The 22,132-nt window shown below is 55.9% G+C and overlaps 1 protein-coding gene across 4 annotated transcripts; it reads left to right on the top strand.

The window, feature by feature from the left end:
• The first annotated feature begins 182 nt into the window (after positions 1 to 182).
• Positions 183 to 21,847, top strand: TMEM175 (transmembrane protein 175). 4 transcript variants are annotated; one of them, XM_052641962.1, is made up of 11 exons: positions 183 to 497; positions 13,243 to 13,403; positions 13,517 to 13,555; positions 14,988 to 15,085; positions 16,143 to 16,194; positions 16,317 to 16,352; positions 16,850 to 16,933; positions 17,203 to 17,367; positions 18,915 to 18,993; positions 19,133 to 19,268; positions 20,246 to 21,847. In XM_052641962.1, exons 2-11 carry the CDS (start codon positions 13,251 to 13,253, stop codon positions 20,916 to 20,918), a joined length of 1,515 nt encoding a protein of 504 aa, XP_052497922.1. In that variant the 5' UTR covers positions 183 to 497; positions 13,243 to 13,250; the 3' UTR covers positions 20,919 to 21,847. The 4 variants fall into 4 exon arrangements, with proteins under 4 accessions (XP_052497922.1, XP_052497923.1, XP_052497921.1 ...); XM_052641963.1 differs by lacking the exon at positions 17,203 to 17,367; XM_052641961.1 differs by lacking the exon at positions 18,915 to 18,993 and having other exon boundaries at positions 16,317 to 16,479.
• The last annotated feature ends 285 nt before the right edge of the window (positions 21,848 to 22,132 follow it).

The following is a 22,132-nucleotide window of genomic DNA, read 5'->3' as shown; positions in this document are numbered from 1 at the left end:
CGAGCCGCACCAGCTTCCGCCCGACGCCGCGACGCAGGCGCGGGGGGCGCGACCCGCCCGGAAGAGCGCCGGCGCCGCACTTCCGCCGCCGCACTTCCGCCGCGCCGGGGCCGCGCATGCGCGGCGCCGCGGCCTCAGCGGACTTCCGGGTCGCGCGCCTGCGGGCCTCGGGCGGACTTCCGGGTCGCGCGCCTGCTGGCTGCGGCGGACGACCCTCGGAGGTCTCGCCCGCGGCCTGGCGCCCAACCGTCCGCGCGTGGCCGTTTCCGCGGAAGCTGGCGCTCCCGGGGCCTGGCTGCGCGGCGGGAGCAGCGGGCTGTGTGCGCGGAGCGCCAGGGCGCTGGCAATGTCCATCTTTTTGAGTTGGTTCCCACTAAAGAACTGAAAAGCTCAATTTCAGAAACCAAGATTGGTAGCTTCTGTAGAAAAAAGTCAGATCTGGCGGCACTGGACCCAGACTCCCGGGTGTCACCCACCACCTAGAGCTGCCCCCGCAGGTAAGACAGCACCGCTCGCCTGGCCCCTGGGCCGCTTCCCGGTCCCGGCGCGGGGCCCTGGAGCCGGATCCCCAGACAGCATCGTCACCCGCCCGGAGCTTCACAGAGATCTCTCTCCAGACAGGCTAGCGTGTGTTATCCTTGTAATAAAGCAGGTTAGTTTGTACAGGGCTTTATAAGTGTTCGCCTGAGTGACCCTGGAGCATCTCAGAGAACTCCCACCCCACCCCCGCCTTCGAAGTGACAAAACGGGCTCCGCAGCGGCATTACACGGCCAGCTGGCCGGGGTCTGCTGGACACAGTTAGTGAGACAGCTCGAAGCCCACACAAGTCGCACGGCTTCTCCAGCCAGTGTTCGTCTGCTACCTGGAGTACAAGGGTTGGGGGCTCAGGAAGGAGTCAGGCTGTGTTTGGGTGTCCGTAGCATATAGGTGGCAGTTGAAGTGAGCCCTGAGGGGACACGGTGGTTAGAAAGAGGACGCAGTCCTCAGAGGGGAGGAACAGCCAAGGAAGCAGGAATAAAACTAAGAGCATTGGGTCCCAGGGCCGCAGGAAGATGGGGGGAAGGAAGGGAGGGTAATTAGAAGTGGCACACAATGGCCCCCCGCTCCAGCACTCTTGCCTGGAAAATCCCATTTACGGAGGAGCCTGGTAGGCCACAGTCCATGGGGTCCCTAAGAGTCGGACATGACTGAGCGACTTCCCTTTCACTTTTCACTTTCATGCGTTGGAGAAGGAAATGGCACCCCACTCCAGTGTTCTTGCCTGGAGAATCCCAGGGACGGGGGAGCCTGGTGGGCTGCCATCTATGGGGTCGCACAGAGTCAGACAGAGTCAGACACGACTGAAGCGACTTAGCAGCAGCAACAAGCAGAGCCCTTTAAAAGTAGGGAAAAGAGTGAAAGTTGCATGTTGAACTTAGCAACAATGAGATCTTTGGTGACCTTGCCAAGAATAACATTGTTTCATTGGAAAGCTCCCTTTAACCTAAGGGGAGGAGTATAGAAAGGAGGAGAGAGGGTAAGCGGAGGTAACTCAGTGCGTTGGTGTGGAGAGCGAAGCTGGAGTGATGATGGGGACTGGGGCAACCTCTAGCCGGCAAGCAGGGGCAGGGCAGGTGCACAGGGGCCCCGAAGAAGGTGGGAGGGGATGACATCCAGAGCATAGGGAAGCATTTGCTTTGGGAAATCGTGTCTCCTCGTAAATGGAGGAAGGTGTAGTAGCTTTATACGTTTGTTGGAATTAAAATGAGGGATTCTCTAATGACTTCCCTTCTTACTGTGAATAAGGAGAGGAAACATCTACTGAAACTGAGAAGGGAGGCAAGATTGAAACAGCGCAAAAAAGATCTGACGCAGCTTCTGTGGGAGACCTGGTGAATAACACAGGAGCGCGCGATGCTGCCCAGGGTGTACTTGCACTCAGAGGGTGTGGGTTGTGCTGGTGTGAGCTGCAGCCAGGCGCAGATTTCTAGACAGTGTGACTCCCTTGGGGTCGGGAGTTTATTCAGACTTTGTATTTCGTTTTGCTGGGGCACTATTGATACTGATCCTGCTTGAGGAGCTGCAGTAGCACCATCTTAATCCAGTTCTGTGTCTCTGGACCACATCCCTCCTGGACTCGTGGCCCTGCGTCCTGAGGCGGCTCGCCTCACATGTGCACGCCGAAGGCTGCGTGCAGGCTTTGTCACCAAACCTGTCCCTCTAGTAGGTTTCATAACAAAGACCAATCAGAAGTCAGAAAGGTTTGATAATGATGGATGGGTAAATGCATCAGAAGGTGTAACAATCCTATACAGTTCTGTCTCTGATAATAAAACTTCAAAATGCATGAAGCAAAAACTGATACTTCTGCAAGGAGAGGCAGACAAACCCACAGCTGTAGTTGGAAATCTCAGTACCACTTTCTCATGTAATGACAGAACAAACACCCAGAAATTGACCAAGGACGTGGCAGAGTTGAGTGATACCATCAACCAACTGGATCTAATAGCTTTTGTAGGATGCACATTATCAACTATGTAAGCAACATTTACCCAGATGTTTCATGTTGTAGGCAAATATGTTCCCTAACTACTATGGAATAAGCTAGAAATTAATAGCATATATCTGGAAAATCATCCAAATATTTAAAAACCTATTGACTTGTACATTACCCATAGATTAAAGGAGAAATCAAAGGGGAAATTAAAATTTTACACTGAATGAAAAAAATGAAAATGCAGCATTTCAAAAGTTGTCTCAAATCACTCATCTTAATAAACTAGAAAAATAAGAGTGAATGAAACTCTTTAAGTACAAAAAGGGAAATGATAAGTATCAGAGCAGAAATAAATAAAAGACAATAGAGAAAAATCAATGAAACCAAAAGCTGATTCTTTGAGATGATAAATAAAATGAGCAATTTCTGCCAGGTTGAACAAGGGGAAAAAAAGACTAACAATATCATGAATGAAGGTGATGATGTCATTGCTAAAAGGGTAATCAGAGAACATGAACAACTTTCTGCCAATAAATTCAGTCACTGGCACTAAGGGGACAAATTCCTTGGAAGACACTGCTAAAACTCACTCCAGAAGAAATAGAAAAATCAATATATCCCTATAACTAGTAAAGCATTGAATTTATAGTTAAAAACTTTTCCTCAAAGAAAACTCCATACCTAGATGGCTTTCCTGGGAATTCCACCAAACTAAAGAAGGAATATTACCGATTCTCTAGGGGTTCTTTAAACTGAAGGAAAGGTTTGCCAGCTCATTCGGTAAGGATAGCATTATTCTAATGCCAGAATCTGACACAGACATCACAACAAAAGAATTGCAGACTAGTATTCTCATAACAGAAATAAAAATTCTCATAAAACATTTTTTAGCAAACAATGCAATGCTGTATAAAGAGGGTGATGCAGCGTCGACCAAGTGGAGCTCATCGCAGGAGGGTAAAGCTGGCTTAGTGTTCAAAGATGGGTCAGTGCAACTTACAGCATTACAGTGAGAAAGGAAACCAAATGGGTCCTCTCAAGATGCAGGGACTTCTTTCTAGCTATGATGGTAAGGAATCTCTGCAGTGCAGGAGACCCTGGTTTGATCCCTGGGTCAGGAAGATTCCCCTGGAGAAGGAAATGGCAACCCACTCCAGCATTCTTGCCCAGATAATTCCATGGACAGAGGAGCCTGGCGGGCTACAGTCCACGGGGTTTGAAGAGCCGGACACGACTAAGCCACTAACACAAGACGTGGGAAAAGCATCTGACGGCACTTGCCTGGCGATGCCGCGGTCACGGCTCCACGCTGTCACTGCAGGGGTGCAGGTTCAATGCCACATGCCGTGTGGCCAAAACAGATCTTTTTAAAGAAAAAGCATTTGACAAAATTCAGCATCCATTCCTGATTAAAAAGAAAAATACTGTCGACAAGCTAGGAATAAAATGAAGGTTTCTCAGCATGATAAGGACATCTATGAAATGCCTATAGCTGACAAAATGGAAGGATGAGAGGCTGAATTTCTTTCCCTGCAAGATCAGGAACAAGCGTTCAGCATTATGCTAGAAGTTCTAGCCGGTGTGACGAGGCGAGAGATCACAGCCTCCAGGTCGGGAAGGAGCAAGTAAGATTGTTTATTTGAAGATGACGTGATCGTCCACGCCAGACTTTCCTCGCCTTGGCCGCGGACATTGTGGACCAGATAGCTCCTTACCAGGGTGAGGAGTGATGTTTCCAGTGAACCATAGGGCCTTTGGCAGCACCTCTATCTCAGCCCCCTGCATACCAGTAACATGCCACTTGTCACAACCAAAAGCATCTCCAGGCATTGGAAATGTCCCTTAAGGGGGAAACTGCCCTCAGTTGAGAATCACTGCTCTAGGTGAGAAAAAATCTGTGGAAACGACAGAAAGAGCTACTGGAACTAATGGTTTTAGCAGAGTTCTAGAATATAAGGTTAATAAACAAATAAAAAAGTTCTATTTCCAAATAGCTACAGCTATTGAAAGTTGAAATTAGAAAAAACACTGTTTACAATAGTGTCAACAGATACTAAATTTTGAAGCCAATCTGTAATAGATATGCAAGATTTATAACTGAAAACTAGGCAACTTTGCTCTGAAGACCCTTAATAAGTGGAAAGTTACACAGTAGTCATTAGTTTAGAAAATGCAGTATTGTTAGGACATCAAATCAGTCTGCACACTCAGTGTCATCCCAGTGGAAACCCCGTCGCGCATTGCTAAGCGACGCACGGTTTAGAGCTCATTTGGAGCAGCACAGGGGCTAGAGCGGCCACAGCGCGTTCGGACGAGGACAGACTTCATGGCTCACGCCGTGGAGCTTCAGTCCCTATGGCAGGGCCGCTGTCACTCCAGTCGCGCCCGACCCTGTGCGGCCCTGTAGACGGCCGCCCACCAGGCTCCCCGTCCCCGGGATTCTCCAGGCAAGAGCACTGGAGTGGGCTGCCATCGCCTTCTCCAATGCGGGAGAGTGAAAAGTGAAAGTGAAGTCGCTCAGTCGTGTCCGACCCTCAGCGACCCCATGGACTGCGGCCCGCCAGGCTCCGTCCATGGGATTTTCCAGGCGAGAGGACTGGAGTGGGGTGCCATTGCCTTCTCCTCTTATAGAAGTACAGTAATCTAAATAGTGTGGTGTTGCTGTAAAGATGCATAAGTGATCAGTGGGCCCACAAGTATAAATATTGTCAGTTGATTTTGAATAAAGGTAATTAATTGGAGAAAGGATAGGCTTTTCAACAAATGATGCTGGAAAAATTGGATATCCATATGTTTAAAAAAAGACTTAATCCATACCTTGCATCATATACAAGAAAAAAAAAACCCATAAAACTTCTAGAAAGCCGCTCGTGAGAGTTTCTAATACGACACCAAAGAACAAGCCAGAAAAAAGTAGACAAGCAACAGGAATGAAGAGCAGGAGCAGATAAACAGGACGCCACCAGACTTGCGGACGTGACAGCGCACGTTGCAGATGTGCTTCGGCAGGTGAATGGCTGCACTGGCGCGTGGATCAAACAATTACACAGGGATGAAAAGAAAGGAGCCAGGAGCCACAGAAAAGACACAGAGTCCCTCAGAAGCACGGCACCAGGGGAAAGGAGCCACTCTGAAGCGCCACGTACTGCTGGATTTCAGCTCCACGACGTTCTGGGAAAGGCAAGCCCGGAGAGCCGCGAGAGCACCGGCGGCCGCCAGGCTTTCGGGCGGGGAGGGACGGACAGAGGCGGCGCAGGGGCCTCTAAGGGCTGTGAAGCCCTTTCGTGTGACACTGAGACAGTGAACACAGGCGCGCACGTGCCGGCACCCTTAAAGCTACCGCGCAGCGATGTGTCCACACTGCCCGTCATCTGGGCCACGCTAATGTCAGGGTTAGTGACGGCAGAGTAGGGAGGGGGCTGGTGACTGAGAGCTCTCCGCACGCTCCCTTCAGTTATTCTGCAGACTCAAAACTGCTTTGCAAAGCAGGCTGTCGGCCTGAATACATACGTGCGTCCGTGCTCCGTCGTGTCCGACTCTATCTGACCCTGTGGCTGTAGCCCGCCAGGCTCCTCTGTCCGTGAGATTTCCCAGGCAGGAATACTGCAGTAGGCTGCCATCTCCTTCCCCGGGGGATCTTCCTCACACAGGGACAGAAGCTGAATCTCCGGTGTCTCCTGCACTCACAGGTGGATCCTTCACCACTGAGCCGCCTGGGAAGCTCTAAATACACACGTATCTGTACATGTGCACACACACACGTGTATGAGAGAGAGAATGAAAGGACAGCCCACGCTGGGAGAAGGTATCTGATCATGCGCTTGTATGTGGAACATAATGTATTTACAGAAAAGCATGCGAGCCCTGCCCAGTCTTCACAGTAATGTCCACACTCACGGAGGAGCTGAGGTGCTCTTCATGACTTAGTCCTGGCTCACTTCAGGTGCACCTCCCAGTCTGAGGAAGTGGAATTACGGCATCCTATATTAGTTCTCCTGACATCTAGTCCCATCGCTTCATGGCAGATAGAGGGTGGAAAAGTGGAAACGGACAGGTTTTATTTTCTTGGGCTCCAACATCATTGCAGATGGTGACTGCAGCCACGAAAGCGAAAGTTGTTCGCTCCTTGGAAGAAAGGGAAGGAAAGTGAAGTCGCTCAGTCATGTCCGACTCTTCGTGACCCCGTGGGCTGTAGCCTACCACGCTCCTCTGTCCATGGGATTTTCCAGGCAAGAGTACTGGAGTGGGGCACCATTGCCTCCTCCAGAGGATCTTCCCGACCCAGGCATCGGACCTGGGTCTCCTGCACTGCAGGCAGACGTTTCGCTGTCTGAGCCACCTGCCATGGCAGATGTAGACGGCATATTAAAAAACAGACAACTCGCTCCAGTATTCCTGTCTGAGAAACCCCAGGGACAGAGGAGCCTGGCATGATAGTAAATAGACATTGTAAGTATTAAAAAAAAAAAAAGCAGAGACATCACTTTACCAACAAAGGTCCATATAGTCAAAGCTATGGTTTTTCCAGTAGTCATGTATGGATGTGAGAGTTGGACATAAAGAAGGTCGAGTGCTGAGAAATTGATGCTTTCGAACTGTGGTGCTGGTGAAGACTCTTGAGAGTTCTTTGGACAGCAAGCAGATCCAACCAGTCAATCCTAAAGGAAATCAGCCCTAAATGTTCATTGGAAGGACTGAAGCTGAAGCTCCAATACTCTGGCCACCTGATGCAAAGAACCAGTTCACTGGAAAAGATCCTGATGTTGGGAAAGATTGAGGGCAAGAAGAGAAAGGGGCGACAGAGGACGAGATGGTTGGATGGCATCACTGACTCAGTGGATATGAGTTTGAACAAACTCAGGGAATTAGTGAAGAACAGGAGCCTGGCGTGCTGTAGTCCACAAAGTTGCAGAGTCAGACACGACTTGGTGAATGAACGGCAACAACATTAATTCTCTGTTTAAAACTTTGAGAGACCTCTGTACAGTTTTCCACAGCAGCCCTACTGTTTATATTCCCGGTGGCTCAGAAGGTAAAGCCTCTGTCTACAATGCGGGAGATCCGGGTTCGAGCCCTGGGTTGGGAAGATTCCCTGGAGAAGGAAAGGGCCATCCACTCCAGTACTATTACCTGGAAAATCCCATGGACAGAGGAGCCTGGCAGGCTGCAGTCTATGGGGTGGCAAAGAGTCAGACACAGCTGAGCGACTTCACTTCACTCCAACACTGCACTAAGGTTCTGTTTTCTCCAAGTTCTCACTAAAAGTTGCTGCTGTCCTTCATTCATTTGTGTGATAGCCATCCTGGGGGATGAATGTCTTGTGGTTTTGATTTGCTTTTCCCAATACAACCAAATGATGTTGAGCATCTTTCGATGTGTTTATTGGCCAGTGGAATATCTTCTTTGGAGAGGTGTCTTCTGACATCCTTTGCCTGTTTTTTGAATTGGGCTGTCTTTTTACTGCTAAGTTTTAAAGAGTTCCATTTGTATTTTGGATGCTAGACTCTTACCAGATACATAATATGCAAATATTTTCTCCCATTCTGTGGGTTGTCTTTTTCTTAATAGTGGCCTTTAAACACCAAAGCCACAATTCTGATGAGCTTCCATTTATCTTTGTTGTTGCTTGTGCTTTTGGTGTTACACTGCAGACTTCTTTGCAGAATGTGAAGCCATGCAGATTTTCTCTGGTGTCTTAGCTCTTACATTTAGGCCTATTCGATCCACTTTTAGTTAACCTTTGTATGTGGCATGAGGTAATACCCAAATTCATTCTTTTGTGTGTGGATATCCAGTTGTCTCAGCAATATTTGTTTAAAAGACTGCTCTTTCCCCCATTGAATGGTCTAGACACACTGCAAGTCAGTGGAGTGTGAGCTTAATGGTTGACCTCTGAACTCTGAGCCTCGTGCATTGATCTGTATCTCTGTCTTTATGCCGGTACTACAGTGACTTGATTACCATAGCTTCGCACCAAGTTCTGAAATTGAGAAGTGTGAGTCCTCAGTGGTGTTCTTCTCAAGATTGTTTTCGCTGCTCCTTACATACCCAAAGATTCCTTACATTTCCCTATGAATTTTAGAGTCAGCTTGTAAATTTCTAGTCAGTATCACTACCAACAAAGCTAGTGGAGGTGATGGAATCCCAGCTGAGCTATTTCAAATCCTGGAAGATGATGCTGTGAAAGTGCTGCACTCAATATGCCAGCAAATTTGGAACACTCAGCAGTGGCCACAGGACTGGAAAAGGTCAGTTTTCATTCCAGTCCCAAAGAAAGGCAATGCCAAAGAATGCTCAAACTACCCCACAATTGCACTCATCTCACACGCTAGTAAAATAATGCTCAAAATTCTCCAAGCCAGGCTTCAGCAATACGTGAACCGTGAACTTCGTGGTGTTCAAGCTGGTTTTAGGAAAGGCAGAGGAACCAGAGATCAAATTGCCAACATCCACTGGATCATGGAAAAAGCAAGAGAGTTCCAGAAAAACATCTATTTCTGCTTTATTGACTATGCCAAAGCCTTTGGCTGTGTGGATCACAATAAACTGGAAAATTTTGAGAGAGATGGGAATACCAGACCACCTGACCTGCCTCTTGAGAAACCTACATGCAGGTCAGGAAGCAACAGTTAGAACTGGACATGAAACAACAGACTGGTTCCAAATAGGAAAAGGAGTACGTCAAGGCTGTATACTGTCACCCTGCTTATTTAACTTCTATGCAGAGTACATCATGAGAAATGCTGGACTGGAAGAAACACAAGCTGGAATCAAGATTGCCGGGAGAAATATCAATAACCTCAGATATGCAGATGACACCACCCTTATGGCAGAAAGTGAAGAGGAGCGAAAAAGCCTCTTGATGAAAGTGAAAGAGGAGAGTGAAAAAGTTGGCCTAAAGCTCAACATTCAGAAAACAAAGATCATGGCATCTGGTCCCATCACTTCATGGGAAATAGATGGGGAAACAGTGGAAACAGTGTCAGACTTTATTTTTTGGGGCTCCAAAATCACTGCAGATGGTGATTGCAGCCATGAAATTAAAAGACGCTTACTCCTTGGAGGGAAAGTTATGACCAACCTAGATAGCATATTCAAAAGCAGAGACATTACTTTGCCAACAAAGGTCTGTCTAGTCAAGGCTATGGTTTTTCCACTGGTCACGTTTGGTTGTGAGAGTTGGACTGTGAAGAAAGCTGAGCGCCAAAGAATTGATGCTTTTGAACTGTGATGTTGGAGAAGACCCTTGAGAGTCCCTTGGACTGCAGGGAGATCCAACCAGTCCATTCTAAAGGAGATCAGTCCTTGGTGTTCTTTGGAAGGACTGATGTTAAAGCTGAAAGTCCAGTACTTTGGCCACCTGATGCAAAGAGCTGACTCATTGGAAAAGACCCTGATGCTGGGAGGGATTGGGGGCAGGAGGAGAAGGGGACGACAGAGGATGAGATGGCTGGATGGCATCACCGACTCTTGACATGAGTTTGGGTGAATTCCAGGAGTTGGTGATGGACAGGGAGGCCTGGCATGCTGCAATTCATGGGGTTGCAAAGTCGGACACAACTGAACGACTGTACTGAAGTGTAAATTTCTATGTAGAAGGCAGATGGAATTTTGAAAGGGATTGCATTGAATCTGTAGGTAAATTTGGGAAGTATTGCCATCTTAACAACATTGAGTTCTCTAATCCATGGACAGAGGATGTCTTCCATTTATTGGGGCCTTCTTTAATCTCGACCATGTTTTATATTCATTTTTAAACATTTATTCCTGAGTATTTTTGACTATCATGCATGTGATTGCTTTCTGAAGTGGACTGCAGGGCTGGTCACTGCCGGTGAGTAGAAGCGCGGCTGTTCTATGCGTTGCTCTTGTTCCCTGCAGCCTTGCTGGACTCACTCACTCCAACAGCTTCCTTGTGCGGGCTCCTTAGGGTTCTCTTTCTACAGCATCGCATCATCTGCAGAGAGAGACGGCTTCGGTGTGCCTTCTAGCTCGTTCTCCTTGCTCAGCTGCCGTGTCTGGAAGTCCCAGCACAACATCGGCAGCAGAGGCCTTTGTCTCGCCACTGGTCTGAGACGGGACCGGTTCTCAGGGTCTTCACCATTGAGTGTCATGTTTGCCCTTTATCAGTTGATGGAGTTTCCTTACATTCCTGTTCTGTCAGATAGTTTTATCATGAAGAAGCGTTCAGTTCAGTCAGTCACTCGTGTGCGACTCTTTGCAACCCCATGAATCGCAGCACGCCAGGCCTCCCTGTCCATCACCAACTCCCGGAGTTCACTCAGACTCACGTCCTTGGAGTCCGTGATGCCATCCAGCCATCTCATCCTCGGTCGTCCCTTTCTCCTCCTGCCCCCAATCCCTCCCAGCATCAGAGTCTTTTCCAGTGAGTCAACTCTTGGCATGAGGTGGCCAAAGTACTGGAGCTTCAGCTTCAGCATCAGTCCTTCCAAAGAAATCCCAGGGCTGATCTCCTTTAGGATGGACTGGTTGGATCTCCTTGCAGTCCAAGAGATTCTCAAGAGTCTTCTCCAACACCACAGTTCAAAAGCATCAAGTCTTCAGCGCTCAGCCTTCTTCACAGTCCAACTCTCACATCCATACATGACCACAGGAAAAACCATCGCCTTGACTAGACGGACCTTAGTCGGCAAAGTAATGTCTCTGCTTTTGAATATGCTATCTAGGTTGGTCACAACTTTCCTTCCAGGGAGTAAGCGTCTTTTAATTTCATGGCTGCAGTCACCATCTGCAGTGATTTTGGGGCCCAAAAAAATAAAGTCTGACACTGTTTCCACTGTTTCCCCATCTATTTCCCATGAAGTGATGGGACCAGATGCCATGATCTTCACTTTCTGAATGTTGAGCTTTAAGCCAACTTTTTCACTCTCCTCTTTCACTTTCATCAAGAGGCTTTTTAGCTCCTCTTCACTTTCTGCCATAAGGGTGGTGTCATCTGCATATCTGAGGTGATTGATATTTCTCCTGGCAATCTTGATTCCAGCTTGTGCTTTGTCAAATGCTTTTTCTGCATTTATTAAGATAATGGTTTTGTCTTTTTTCTATTGATATGGTGTGTTACAGCAATTGATTTTTTTATTTTAAACCAACCTTACATGCCTGGAATAAATCCCACTTGGCATGATATATAATTCTTTCTATATGTTACAAAATTCCATTTGTTAACATTTTGTTGAGAATTTCTGTGTCTATATTTGATCTTTACTGATTTTTTGAATAAAATTTAATTGAAAACAACTTAAACATGCAAAAAGTTCAGGAAGCCATGTAACGGGCGTCTGTCCCCAGAGGTGGCCCTAAAGGAGCGCACTGCCTCCCGTCCTGTTTGTCAGACGCCCTTCCCTCCCACCTTCCCCACTCCATCTGCCTCCCTTTTGTGAAGTAAAAGGGTTCGGTTAGTGCCGGCCCCTCCCGCTGATTACAGGTGAAAGCTCTGGACAAAATATTAGAAGAAAACGTGCACAAAAGGCAATAGGCTGAAAAGGGGGTTGGAACTTGAAGAGTGACGCCCGTCTGAGGCTTCAGTGTTTTCCAGTCCTCCTCCTCCTCTGGCTTTGACCCCAGGCCAGTTCCAGTTGTGGGCCAGGCAGTGAGGGGCGCTGTAGCCCATCTTCCTGCCTGTAGGAACGACAAATGGGGCCCCGACAAGCAGGAGACCATGAGGGAGAGGCAAAGAGCGAGAATCATCCAAATGGTCTGGAAAAGAGCAAAGCTGGAGGACTTAAGCGGACATCAGGACCGACGTGAGGCTGGCACGAAGGCAGTGTGGTGCCACAAAGGACAGGCACCTCATCCTCGGCAGGACGGGGGCTCCCAGAGACACCCCACGAATCTGTCTGTCAGTGTTTGCCCTAGGTGCCCGCACAGGCAGTTCAGTGGAGCGGGGACAGTCTTTTAAACATGAAGTGTTGGCATAATGAGACATCCATCTGCAGGAAAGGGGAACGTGACCGTACTTTGCATGTTATATAAAAACTCAAAATTGATCATAGGCCAAAAGTGAGACTTCAAACTTTAAAACTTCTAGAAGAAAACAGAAAATCTTTGTGATCTTGGGTTCAGCAAAGCATTATTAGATATGACACCAAAAGAATAATCCACAAAAGAGAAAGCGGTAAGTTAGGGTTCATCGAAATTTAGAGCTCACATTCTTCCCTGATGGGTGGGAACCCCCCTTGCAGTGCAGGGGACCCAGGCTCAGTCCCTGGTTTTGGATGATGCAATGAAGACCCGAGGCAGTCGGATAAATAAATATTTCAAAAAAGGAACCTACGTCCTCCTGGAGATTGGTGAGAGAAGGAGAGGCAAATCACAGATTTGGAGAAAATGCCTGCAAATCACACGTCTAACAACGGACTTCTAACCACAATGTGGGAAGAATTGTCAAAATTCAACACCGGTACAAATAACCCCCCAAACAAGTGAACTGAAGATTCTAGCAGGCACTTTACCACAGAAGGCGCACAGGTGAAAAGTAGGCACGGGAGAGCACCCAGCTGGCCACCGTGGAGCACAGGCTGGACCCCAGTGGCAGGCACGTCTGTCAGCACAGCCAAGATTGAAAAGCCGCCACATTAGTAAAGAGCCTCCAGACCCTGAGGGGAGCAGCTGCGACTCGCTCACTGCAGTGGGCGTGCAAACCCCGTCAATGGTTTGGCAGTTTCCTGTGAAGTAGACTTAGCGGACCCGTCTGAGGCACCCGCCCCAGGAACACGGCGCCGGCTCAGACCCGTGCTTCTTTCAGGCCCCACCATGTCCGGGCCCCAGACCCCGGAGCCGACCCTCGAGGGGCAGGCAGACACCTCCGTGGGCTCACCAGACGAGGACGCGGCCGACGGGACCCAGCACTCGCATCGCATGCTCAGCTTCAGCGACGCGCTGCTGTCCATCATCGCCACCGTGATGGTCCGTGGGGGCCCCGGGCCGCTGAGGGGCGGGAGGGGCGGCCGGGCCGGCCCGACCCAGGGGGTGGTCAGTGCCCAGGGAGCGTCCCTGGGTCCACGGTGTGTCTGTTGCAGATCCTGCCCGTGACCCACACAGAGATCTCCCCGGAGCAGGTACTGGGAACCGTCAGCAGTGTGGGCATGCAGGCCGGGGCCCGGGAGGCTCAGCCCATGGGCGCAAGGCCGGGCTCCTGGCTGGGGGCACCTGGCTGGGGGGCTGGGGCCACCTGGCTGGGGGGCTGGGGCCAGGTTGTCCACCACCTCTCCCCCAGAACCTGCCAGCCCCGTCCTGGCTTGTGAATGAAGGTGGTGCCCTCGGGCTGAGCCCTGAGGAGACCGGAGAAGGGCAGGGGCGCCTGGCGGCTGGCATGCACGCGCCCCCGCTCGGTGCCGTGGCCCCTGGGGCGGCCCATCAAGCGGGTGCTGGGGAGCGGAGGGGCCGGCGTGTGAGCAGGGAGGAGAGGGAAGCCGGTAAGGCCACGTTCCCATTGCTAGGCAGCCTGGGGCGTCTCCACCGGGTAAGTGAGGCAGCGACACGGCCAGCCCCTCCGAGGCCGGCCCTTCCCAGGAGGGGACGAGTCCCTGGGCGTGTGCGTGCCCAGCGCCACACTCAGCCCCGTGTGGCCACCCTGGCGCCGGTCCGGGCAGGGCCAGCGTGCAGCTGCGGTCTGGCTCCAGCCTGGACGCTGCTGGGAATCTTCTCAGGGAGGTGGTGTCGTTGCTTCTCACGGGGTTTGAACGAGACCGAGATGCAGGTCGAGCCTGATGACCTTGGCAAAGGGCCGTGTGGCCTTCTCTGCTCCAGGGAGCCGCCTCCCCACGGGGGCCCACGGGCTGCGCTCAGGAAAGCCACGTGCCGCGGGGCGTGGGCGCTCCTGCCGCTCCAGAACCTTCCGGGGACTCCAGTGCCTCCGCTTTCAGGACAGGGAGGCAGGTGTTTGCGGGAGATGCTGAAGGTGACGGGGACCCGTGGGCCTGGAGCTCCTCGCCGCTGACCGCCGTGGAGAAGTCCCCAGTCTGCGTGCCGACCGGCCCGGAAGGGCTCTGAGCCAGACTGTGGCTGGGACACTCCTTCAGGGCGGGTACCGTGGGCTGGGGCGGGCGCCCTGTGGCTGGCAGCCGGCGCCAAGGCTCATTGAGACCACAGGACCCGGGGATCCGGAAACCGGGGCTGCTCACATGGGCTCAGAGGACCCGCAGACAGGGCGAGGTGTTGTTTGCATCTGGAGTTTCCGATGATGGTGACGTGTGAGCCCTCTCCCGTGCTGCCCGGCCTGCAGTCACACAGCCTCGCGCCCGGCCTCACGCAGCCTCAGGACCACTCACCTGGCAATGCCATGACTCTCTGTGGCCGCCAGGCCCGCGGCCACCCTGCCGAGGTCCTGGGAGAGGCCTGAGGCCTTTCTGCCTCCAGAGCAGACATTCCAGGGGGCTGCATGTCAGGAGGGGCCCCAGGGCCAGCTTGGACGAAGCTAAGCCTGGGTGTGTCCTCGGGCTGGGCCCTGTCCCAGGTGAATGGGGTCAATGGGAGGCACTTCTGTTGCAGGAATTTGACAAGAGTGTCCAGAGGCTCCTTGCCACCAGGATTGCTGTGTACCTGATGACCTTCCTCATCGTGACTGTGGCCTGGGCGGCCCACACGAGGTACAGCAGGCCGGGGCCTGTGCTCAGGAGGCAGCCGGCCGGCTGTGCGCCCAGTGGGCGTGGCTTCGCCTGGCCCAAGGTCAGGCTGGCGGTGGGTGCGCTTGGGTGGATGGCCGCCCCTCCCGGCTCCCGCCGGAGGCCTCTCCCACATCAATGCTTTCACAGGCACGTGGCCACAGCAGCCCGCCCCAGGCCTGGACGATGACAGGGTGCTGGGCACAGCACTGAGGAAAAGCATCCTCAGGACCCCAGGGGAACCGGGGCCCGGAGCTCTGGTGACGAGACCCTCAGGCGGGGGGTCCAGGAGGCCCCCAGACCCCAGGGGAGCAGGATCCCGGAGCTGTGGTGACAAGCCCCACAGGCGGGGGGTCCAGGAGGCCCCCAGACCCCATGGGAACTGGGGCCTGGAGCTGTGGTGGTGAGCCCCCATGGGCAGGGCGGCCAGGAGGCCCCCAGGCTGGAGAAGCCCCCGCCGGGGTGCTGGGGGTGCAGGAAGGCAAGGAGCCTGCAAGGTTGAGAGTGTCTCAACGCCGTCCCACACACACGTGTCTCCAGCAGAGTGGGCGTCTCTGGTGGGCACAGGTGACCCCCTTTTGAGGCTTCGAGGGATCCCTCCTGCCTGCTTGTTCACAGAAAGAGAGGCGGCCCAGGGGCTGCCCAGCCCAGTCCTGCCGGAAGCTGCACAGGCCGCAGGCACGGCCGGCGCCAGTCAGCCCAGCAGCGGCCTGTCTGGGGGTTCAGCAGCGCCCCCACTCGCTGCTGCAGGGGCTGCGGCCTAGGCTTCTGACTGAGAGAAGCACCCAGGCCCTTGGGCGCCCTCGGCGCTGGCCCTGGCAGAGACCTCCCTGGGGGGAGCAGGCCGCGTCCTCGGGGCTCCGAGTGGGGAGACCGTGGAGGCTGAGACAGGCTGCGGCCTGGGCGCTCTGCCCGCTCCCTGCCTGGGAGTCTTCCGCCCACACCTCCCACCTCAGTGTGAAGCTGTCGTGAGAGTCTGTGTCTCATGCCGTCAGAGCCACATTTATTCAGTGACTTCTGTTCTTTTCCTTGAATTGTTCAGGTTGTTCCAAATTGTTGGGAAAATAGACGACACGCTGGCCCTGCTCAACCTGGTGAGTCTCTCCTTCGGTTCCCGGGCTGGAGCTCCACCCGCCAGGAGCCAGGGCTGGTGGCTCACCCCGGGTGTGCAGGGCTGGCCCCCCAGCCGCCCTCAGCCGCGCCCCCTCCCTCCCAGGCCTGCATGATGACCATCACCTTCCTGCCGTTCACAGTGAGTCACAGGGGCTTCCGGCCCCAGGTCCACCCCAGGCGCACCCGCCCTCCACTGACCCCAGAACACGCCCTCCTCAAAGCTCTCAGACCCATCGGCAGTCGGCCTGGACCACGTGGTTGCAGAGGTCTCCAGGAGCCTGCCGGTTCCTGTCACGAGGCGCGGGTGGGGGTGGGGGTGGGGAGATGCCTGCCCGGCCCCCCGAGACCCCAGCCTCCCGGCCGAGCTGGGCGCATCCCCGCCAGTGACCCACCCTCTGCTCAGCCAGCAGCTCCTGGATTCGGAGGGAGGGCCGTGCTCTGAGGGCAGTGCGTCCCAGCGGGCTGGGGTCTGGAGAGCCTTCACGAGCCTAAAAAACCTTCAGCTTTAAAGGCTTCACGCTTCGGCCCAAGGGCTCCTGTGGCAGAGACGCTCCCTCCCCGGACGGCTCCGCAGCGGCCCGGGCTCGGCCCAGCGGACTCGCGGGGGCCCTGACGTTGTGGGTTTTCTGGCTACAGTTTTCCTTGATGGTGGCCTTCCCCGAGGTGCCTCTGGGCATCTTCCTGTTCTGCGTGTGTGTGACCGCCATCGGGGCTGTACAGGTAGGGTGCCGCGCCTTCCTGTGTCTCAGGGCACAGCTGCGGTGTGGGCTTGGGCCCCGCTGAGGAGCCTGTGCACACCTTGCCTGCAAGGGCGCGCCTGCCCCGGGCACCCGCTTGGGGCCCGGGCCCCCATCCTGATGTGGACAGAGAATGAGAGGGGGCTGAGGCCCCACGCCCCCCCCGAGCAGCGCGAGGGTCCCGCCCCCTCCCCCCAGCACTCCCGGGGTGCCCGCGTGAGGCCCCCCTGTAGCCTGCAGCGTCTCCCGCAGGCGCTGATCGTGCTCTACGCCTTCCACTTCCCGCACCTCCTGAGCCCCCAGATCGAGCACTCTGCCCACCGCGGCCTCTACCGGCAGTACATCCTGGGCGTTGTCGTGCGGGGCCCCGCGCTCTGCCTGGCCGCCGCTGGCTTCTCCCTCTTCTTCTACCCCGCGGTGAGTCCAGGGCCTGCCCAGAGCCGCCACAGTGCAAACCAGCGGGCCCGGGATGCGTGGCCCTCTGCACGTGTGTGGGGCCGTGACCCACTGAGACAGGAAGTAGGGAAAGACCTTCCCGAGCCAGGAAGGACAGAAGTGGAGGAAAGGGAGCTGCAGGCACGGTGGGCTTGCCCCACAGAGTGCTGGGAGACGGCGGCCGCAGGCGGGGCTGCGCCTGATTCTGTCCTGGCTGAGCTGCAGCTGGAGACGCTTTGCTCACAGGGGCGGGAAGATAAGCCCCACCAGCGGCGACTCGGCAGCTCCTGCCTTTACCTGTGCGCCGGTGAAGCAGAGTGAACCCTGAAACCCAAAGCACCACAAGAAGTGTGAAGGAGTGCATTTTAAACGTCTAGTAAATGTTTCAAGAGAATTCCAAATTTAAAATAAACAGAACGGCAAGGGCTGCAGGCCCACACCCTGGAGGATGGAGCTGGGGGCTGGGGCTGGGGTCCAGGGTCCAGGGTCCAGGGTCCTCCAGCTCAGGCCACGGGTGGGGCAGGGGAGATGATGTGTCCCCTCACCGTGTGGGGGCTGCACCTCCCGGTGGACCCCGCTCCTGCTGGTCAGGGCCCTTGGGGACCTTCGGGACCAGGCGCAGTGACCCTGACCGTGGCCTTCAGGTGGGCGCTCCCCGTGGACGGGGCAGGCCAGCAGGGGTGAAGCACAGAGGACAGGCCTGGGGTTTGCAGCATCCGCGCTGTGGGTGGGTCAGCCCCCCGGCTCTGGCCGGGCTCAGGCCGTGGAGGTTGTTGTGTGGAGGACAGAGGGCCTGGCTGGTGTGGAGTGAGCAGCCTGGGCAAGGAGCAGGCAGAGCCGAGGCCCCTGGGTGGGCGCTGTGAGTGCCGTGAGGATCCTGGGCAGGGAGGTGACTGGACCCTTGAGTGGTGGCAGCAGGGGGGAGGGCCCTGGGCTGCCACAAAGCAGGAAGGGTCTTCTTGGGGCTGGGACCCAGGTAGCCCCTCCCGCATGTCCCACCTTCCCGCAGCCGGGGTCTGGCCCCTCAACCCCTCACCCGCTTGCCTGAGGCGCCTGCCCGTCACCTGGGAGAGCCCCCTGCCCAGCGCCCCCACAGCTCCCCAGGAGCCCTTGGCCATCCTCCCAGGCATGCTCACCGCCCCACCTCCCCCACCGATCTGGGATTCTGTCCTGGGCCCACCTTCCAGTCCCCACCACGGTCACCGTGAGCCCTTGGCCATCCTCCCAGGCGTGCTCACTGCACCCCCCAACCCCCGGATCCAGGATGCTGTCCTGGGCCCACCTTCCAGTTCCCAACACGGTCACTTCCCTGGCCCACCGTCCCCACCTCCATCTGGCCTGTCTCCATCAGTGCTGACGCTCGGGCCAGGGGCCTGCTCCTCCCATGGGCTCACACCCCTCAGTCCTGGGCAGCCCCACCCAGCTCAGGTTCCGTTCAGCCTGCTGTTTCACGCACACACACACTCTGACCCTGCCATAGTTGTGCTCCCCCGGGCCTCAGCACCCCCTGAATCACTCTCTCCGCACAGTCATACCTGCTGATGGCCACGGTCATCTTCCTGCCTTACGTGAGCAAGGCCGCCGGCTGGTGCAGGGCCCAGCTTGTGGGTAGGTGCCTGGTGGGACTGTCCCGGGGTACTTTGGGGCTGCCGCCAGGGCCCGCAGAGCATGGGCCGGGCGTCCCTGCAGGGCCCCCCGCTGGCCCAAAGCGCTGAGGGCTCGGCCACCCCTCCCCGGCCCGCCACAGGCCCCAGAGAGCCCCCGGCTCACAGCGTGGAGGTCTTCACCTTCGACCTGCACGAGCCGCTCAGCAAGGAGCGAGTGGAGGCCTTCAGTGACGGGGTCTACGCCATTGTGGCTACTCTGCTCATCCTGGACATCTGGTGAGAGCCGTGGGCCCCCTCCCCAGGGACTCCCACCCGCGGGCCCCAGACAGGGCTGGCTCCCCCCGGAGCTGCGGGCGGTGGGCGGCTGCTGCATGGCCCCCAGCTTCCCGTGCCCCGCTCTGCCGCTTGGCCAGGCAGCCTCTGCGTTGGTCAGAGTTCCAGCCTCAGTTGTTGCATCTTCGTTTCTGCATTACTCCTTTTCCAAATCTTCCATCCTTTTCAAAGCCTCTTTTTGTTCCTTGGCCATATTTCTGTACATTCATATTTTTTAACATTGAAACACTCTGATTTTACATTTTGTATCTGATCGTGTAAAGTCTTGATGCTCCTAAGCTTCTCTGAGTAGCTTCTTCTTACTGTAACTTGTGAATTTTTAAAAATTAGGAGCAAATGTCCGTGGGCACAAGTCTCTGAGGCCCAGACTGAGGCTCTGCCCTGAGCCAGAGCCCTGCCCGCCTCGCCCCTGCTGGGTGCCAGTGAGGGGCAGCTGTGGCTGGGCGCCCCATGCGTCAAGGTTCCTTTCTCCCCCAAGAGGCACAGCCCGAGGACCCAGGCGGGGGTCCCCGGGAGCCCCCAGGCTGTCTCCTGCCCCCACCCGCCAGCGTGCATGCGGCTACTGGGTTTATCCAGGCTGTGGCTGTCGTCCACGACCTTCCCCGTGTGCCTGAGACTCTTCTTACAGTCAAGTTCGGCCGGGGCAAAGCCCCGAAGGCCTGCGGGGCCACGCCCCATGGGAGGGTCCCTGCAGGGGGGTGCAGGCCTCCCAGCACCACCCGTGCACGCCAGAGGGGCTGCGGTCAGCCTAGACAGCATAGGCCGCAGCTGAACTTGAACTTCAGGTGAACGGCACCGCGCGTGTCAACACAGAACCGCCGAAGCTCCGCACGTGCTGCTCATTCGTCTAAAGTTCGAGTGTGCGGGGGCGGCCGCACTCGAGGCGGGGCCCCTGCAGATTGGTGTCTCTCTCCCCTCAGCGAGGACAATGTCCCGGATGCCAAGGACGTGAAGGAGAAGTTCCAGGGCAGCCTGGTGGCCGCGCTGGGCGAGTCTGGGCCGCACTTCCTGGCCTACTTCGGCTCCTTCGCCACGGTGGGCCTGCTCTGGTTCGCCCACCACTCGCTGTTCCTGCACATCCGCAGGGCCACGCGGCCCATGGGGCTGCTCAACACACTCTCGCTGGCCTTCGTGGGCGGCCTGCCCCTGGCCTACCAGCAGACGTCAGCCTTCGCACAGCAGCCCCGTGACGAGCTGGAGAGCGTGCGTGTCAGCTGCGCCATCATCTTCCTGGCCAGCATCTTCCAGTTCGCCATCTGGACCACGGCCCTGCTGCGGGAGGGGGAGACGCTGCAGCCCTCGGCACGCTTCGGGGGCCGCGAGCACGCGTTCATGTTCGCCAAGCTTGCCCTGTACCCCTGCGCCAGCTTGCTGGCCTTCGCCTGCACCTGCGTGCTGAGCAGCTTCAGCACGGCCATCTTCCACGCCATGCAGATCGCGGTGCCCTTCACCTTCCTGCTGCTGCGGCTCCTGGTGCGCCTGGCGCTGGCCGGCCTGCGGGCCCTGCGGGGCCTGCTGGGGCCTGTGCTCGTGCGCCCGGCGCCAGGGGCCGCGGACGAGGCCCAGTCCCTGCTGCTCCCTGCCCCCTGCTAGCGCCGCCCCACCCCGCCCCACCTCGAGGGCCTCGTGAAGATTCATGTTCTGCCTCAGATTACTTCCACTTTGCAGAGAAGAGTCTCAAGGCAGCCTCACTGTGTTGCTTGTGCCCGTTGTCTGCTCGAGCCAGCAGAGATGAGCCCCAGAGGGCTGGCAGGAGGCGGAGGCCCAGCCCCTCCCTGGACTCAGTCTACACCCCAGTGCAGAGGCCCCAGCAGGCTGCCAGAGCACCCCCCACCCTCCACGACTTGCCCCGGGCACAGCGACGCAGGAGACGGACAGCAGCAGGGCTGGGTGCCCAGACTCTATTTGTCCAAGATATAAATTAGTCACCTTCGGGGGTAGGTTACATACGAGGAAGGGGTGCAGAGCTCACACAGACTCAGACTCGCTTACACGCAGGGCGCTCGTCCACCCGAACCACAGTGACAGTTCCCATCAACCGGTGCAGCTGCGAAGCAGAAGCTGATTCCACCCCCAGGAGCGCAGGCCCAAGGGACGCACACCGGGCACTGGAGGCCTGTGGCCCTGGTGGTGCCCATGTCTGGGTAGCTTTGGCACGAGCTTGGTGGGCATAGGGCTGGGCAGGGCCGTGTCTGAGATCGAGGCCAGTCTCAGGGTGAGGCCACCACCCAGGGTGCGGGCCTGGCAGAGCCAGCGCCAAGGCAGAGGGGCCTCCGGACGCCCCTTCCCAGCCTCGGGGTCCCCAGGTAGCTGGGCCAGGCTCCTCCAGGGCTGAGACAGGGCTCTGGGCTGGCTGGACTCCGGGGCTCTGAGTGACCCCCCGGCGGCCCATCTGCGTCCCCCGTCTCCACACAGAGAAGCACAGAGACGAGTCTGCTCGGTGGACACGGAACCCGCGTGCTGACTGCTGACACGTGGGGGGCGAAGCGCTTTCCCCAGCCGATTAAACCTCTCCCGCCGCACGCTCGCCTTACTTCCTCGGGGGTCCTGGCCGGGCCAGCTCCTGTTGCCTCCCAGGCACCACACACCTCCCGGGGGGCCAGGCCCACCCAGCTTCCTCGGGGCCTGCCTCTCCCAGCCCAGTCACGCCAGGGTCCCCACAGAGCTCCAGAATGGGCCAGCCAGGCACTGCGTGGCCTGGGAAGCCAGTGGCTGGGGTGTCCTGGGACTGCGCTGGGCACTCCCAAGGCGCAGAGAGCCAGCTGCCCTGCAGGAGTGTCTCAGGGCACTGCTGAGGTCTGCTGCTG

This window comes from Budorcas taxicolor, chromosome 6, assembly GCF_023091745.1.
Source record: "Budorcas taxicolor isolate Tak-1 chromosome 6, Takin1.1, whole genome shotgun sequence".
NCBI lineage: Eukaryota > Metazoa > Chordata > Mammalia > Artiodactyla > Bovidae > Budorcas > Budorcas taxicolor.
Note: the sequence above shows the minus strand (reverse complement) of the source record. Positions and strands in the feature narration are given on the sequence as shown.

Bases quoted from the DNA above. Each gene is read 5' to 3' on its own strand.
- TMEM175 (XM_052641961.1), top strand. From the start codon at position 13,251: ATGTCCGGGCCCCAGACCCCGGAGCCGACCCTCGAGGGGCAGGCAGAC. The intron at 13,404-13,516 runs GTCCGTGGGGGC...TGTCTGTTGCAG, and splicing joins CCATCATCGCCACCGTGATG to ATCCTGCCCGTGACCCACAC. The intron at 19,269-20,245 runs GTGAGAGCCGTG...CTCTCCCCTCAG, and splicing joins CTGCTCATCCTGGACATCTG to CGAGGACAATGTCCCGGATG.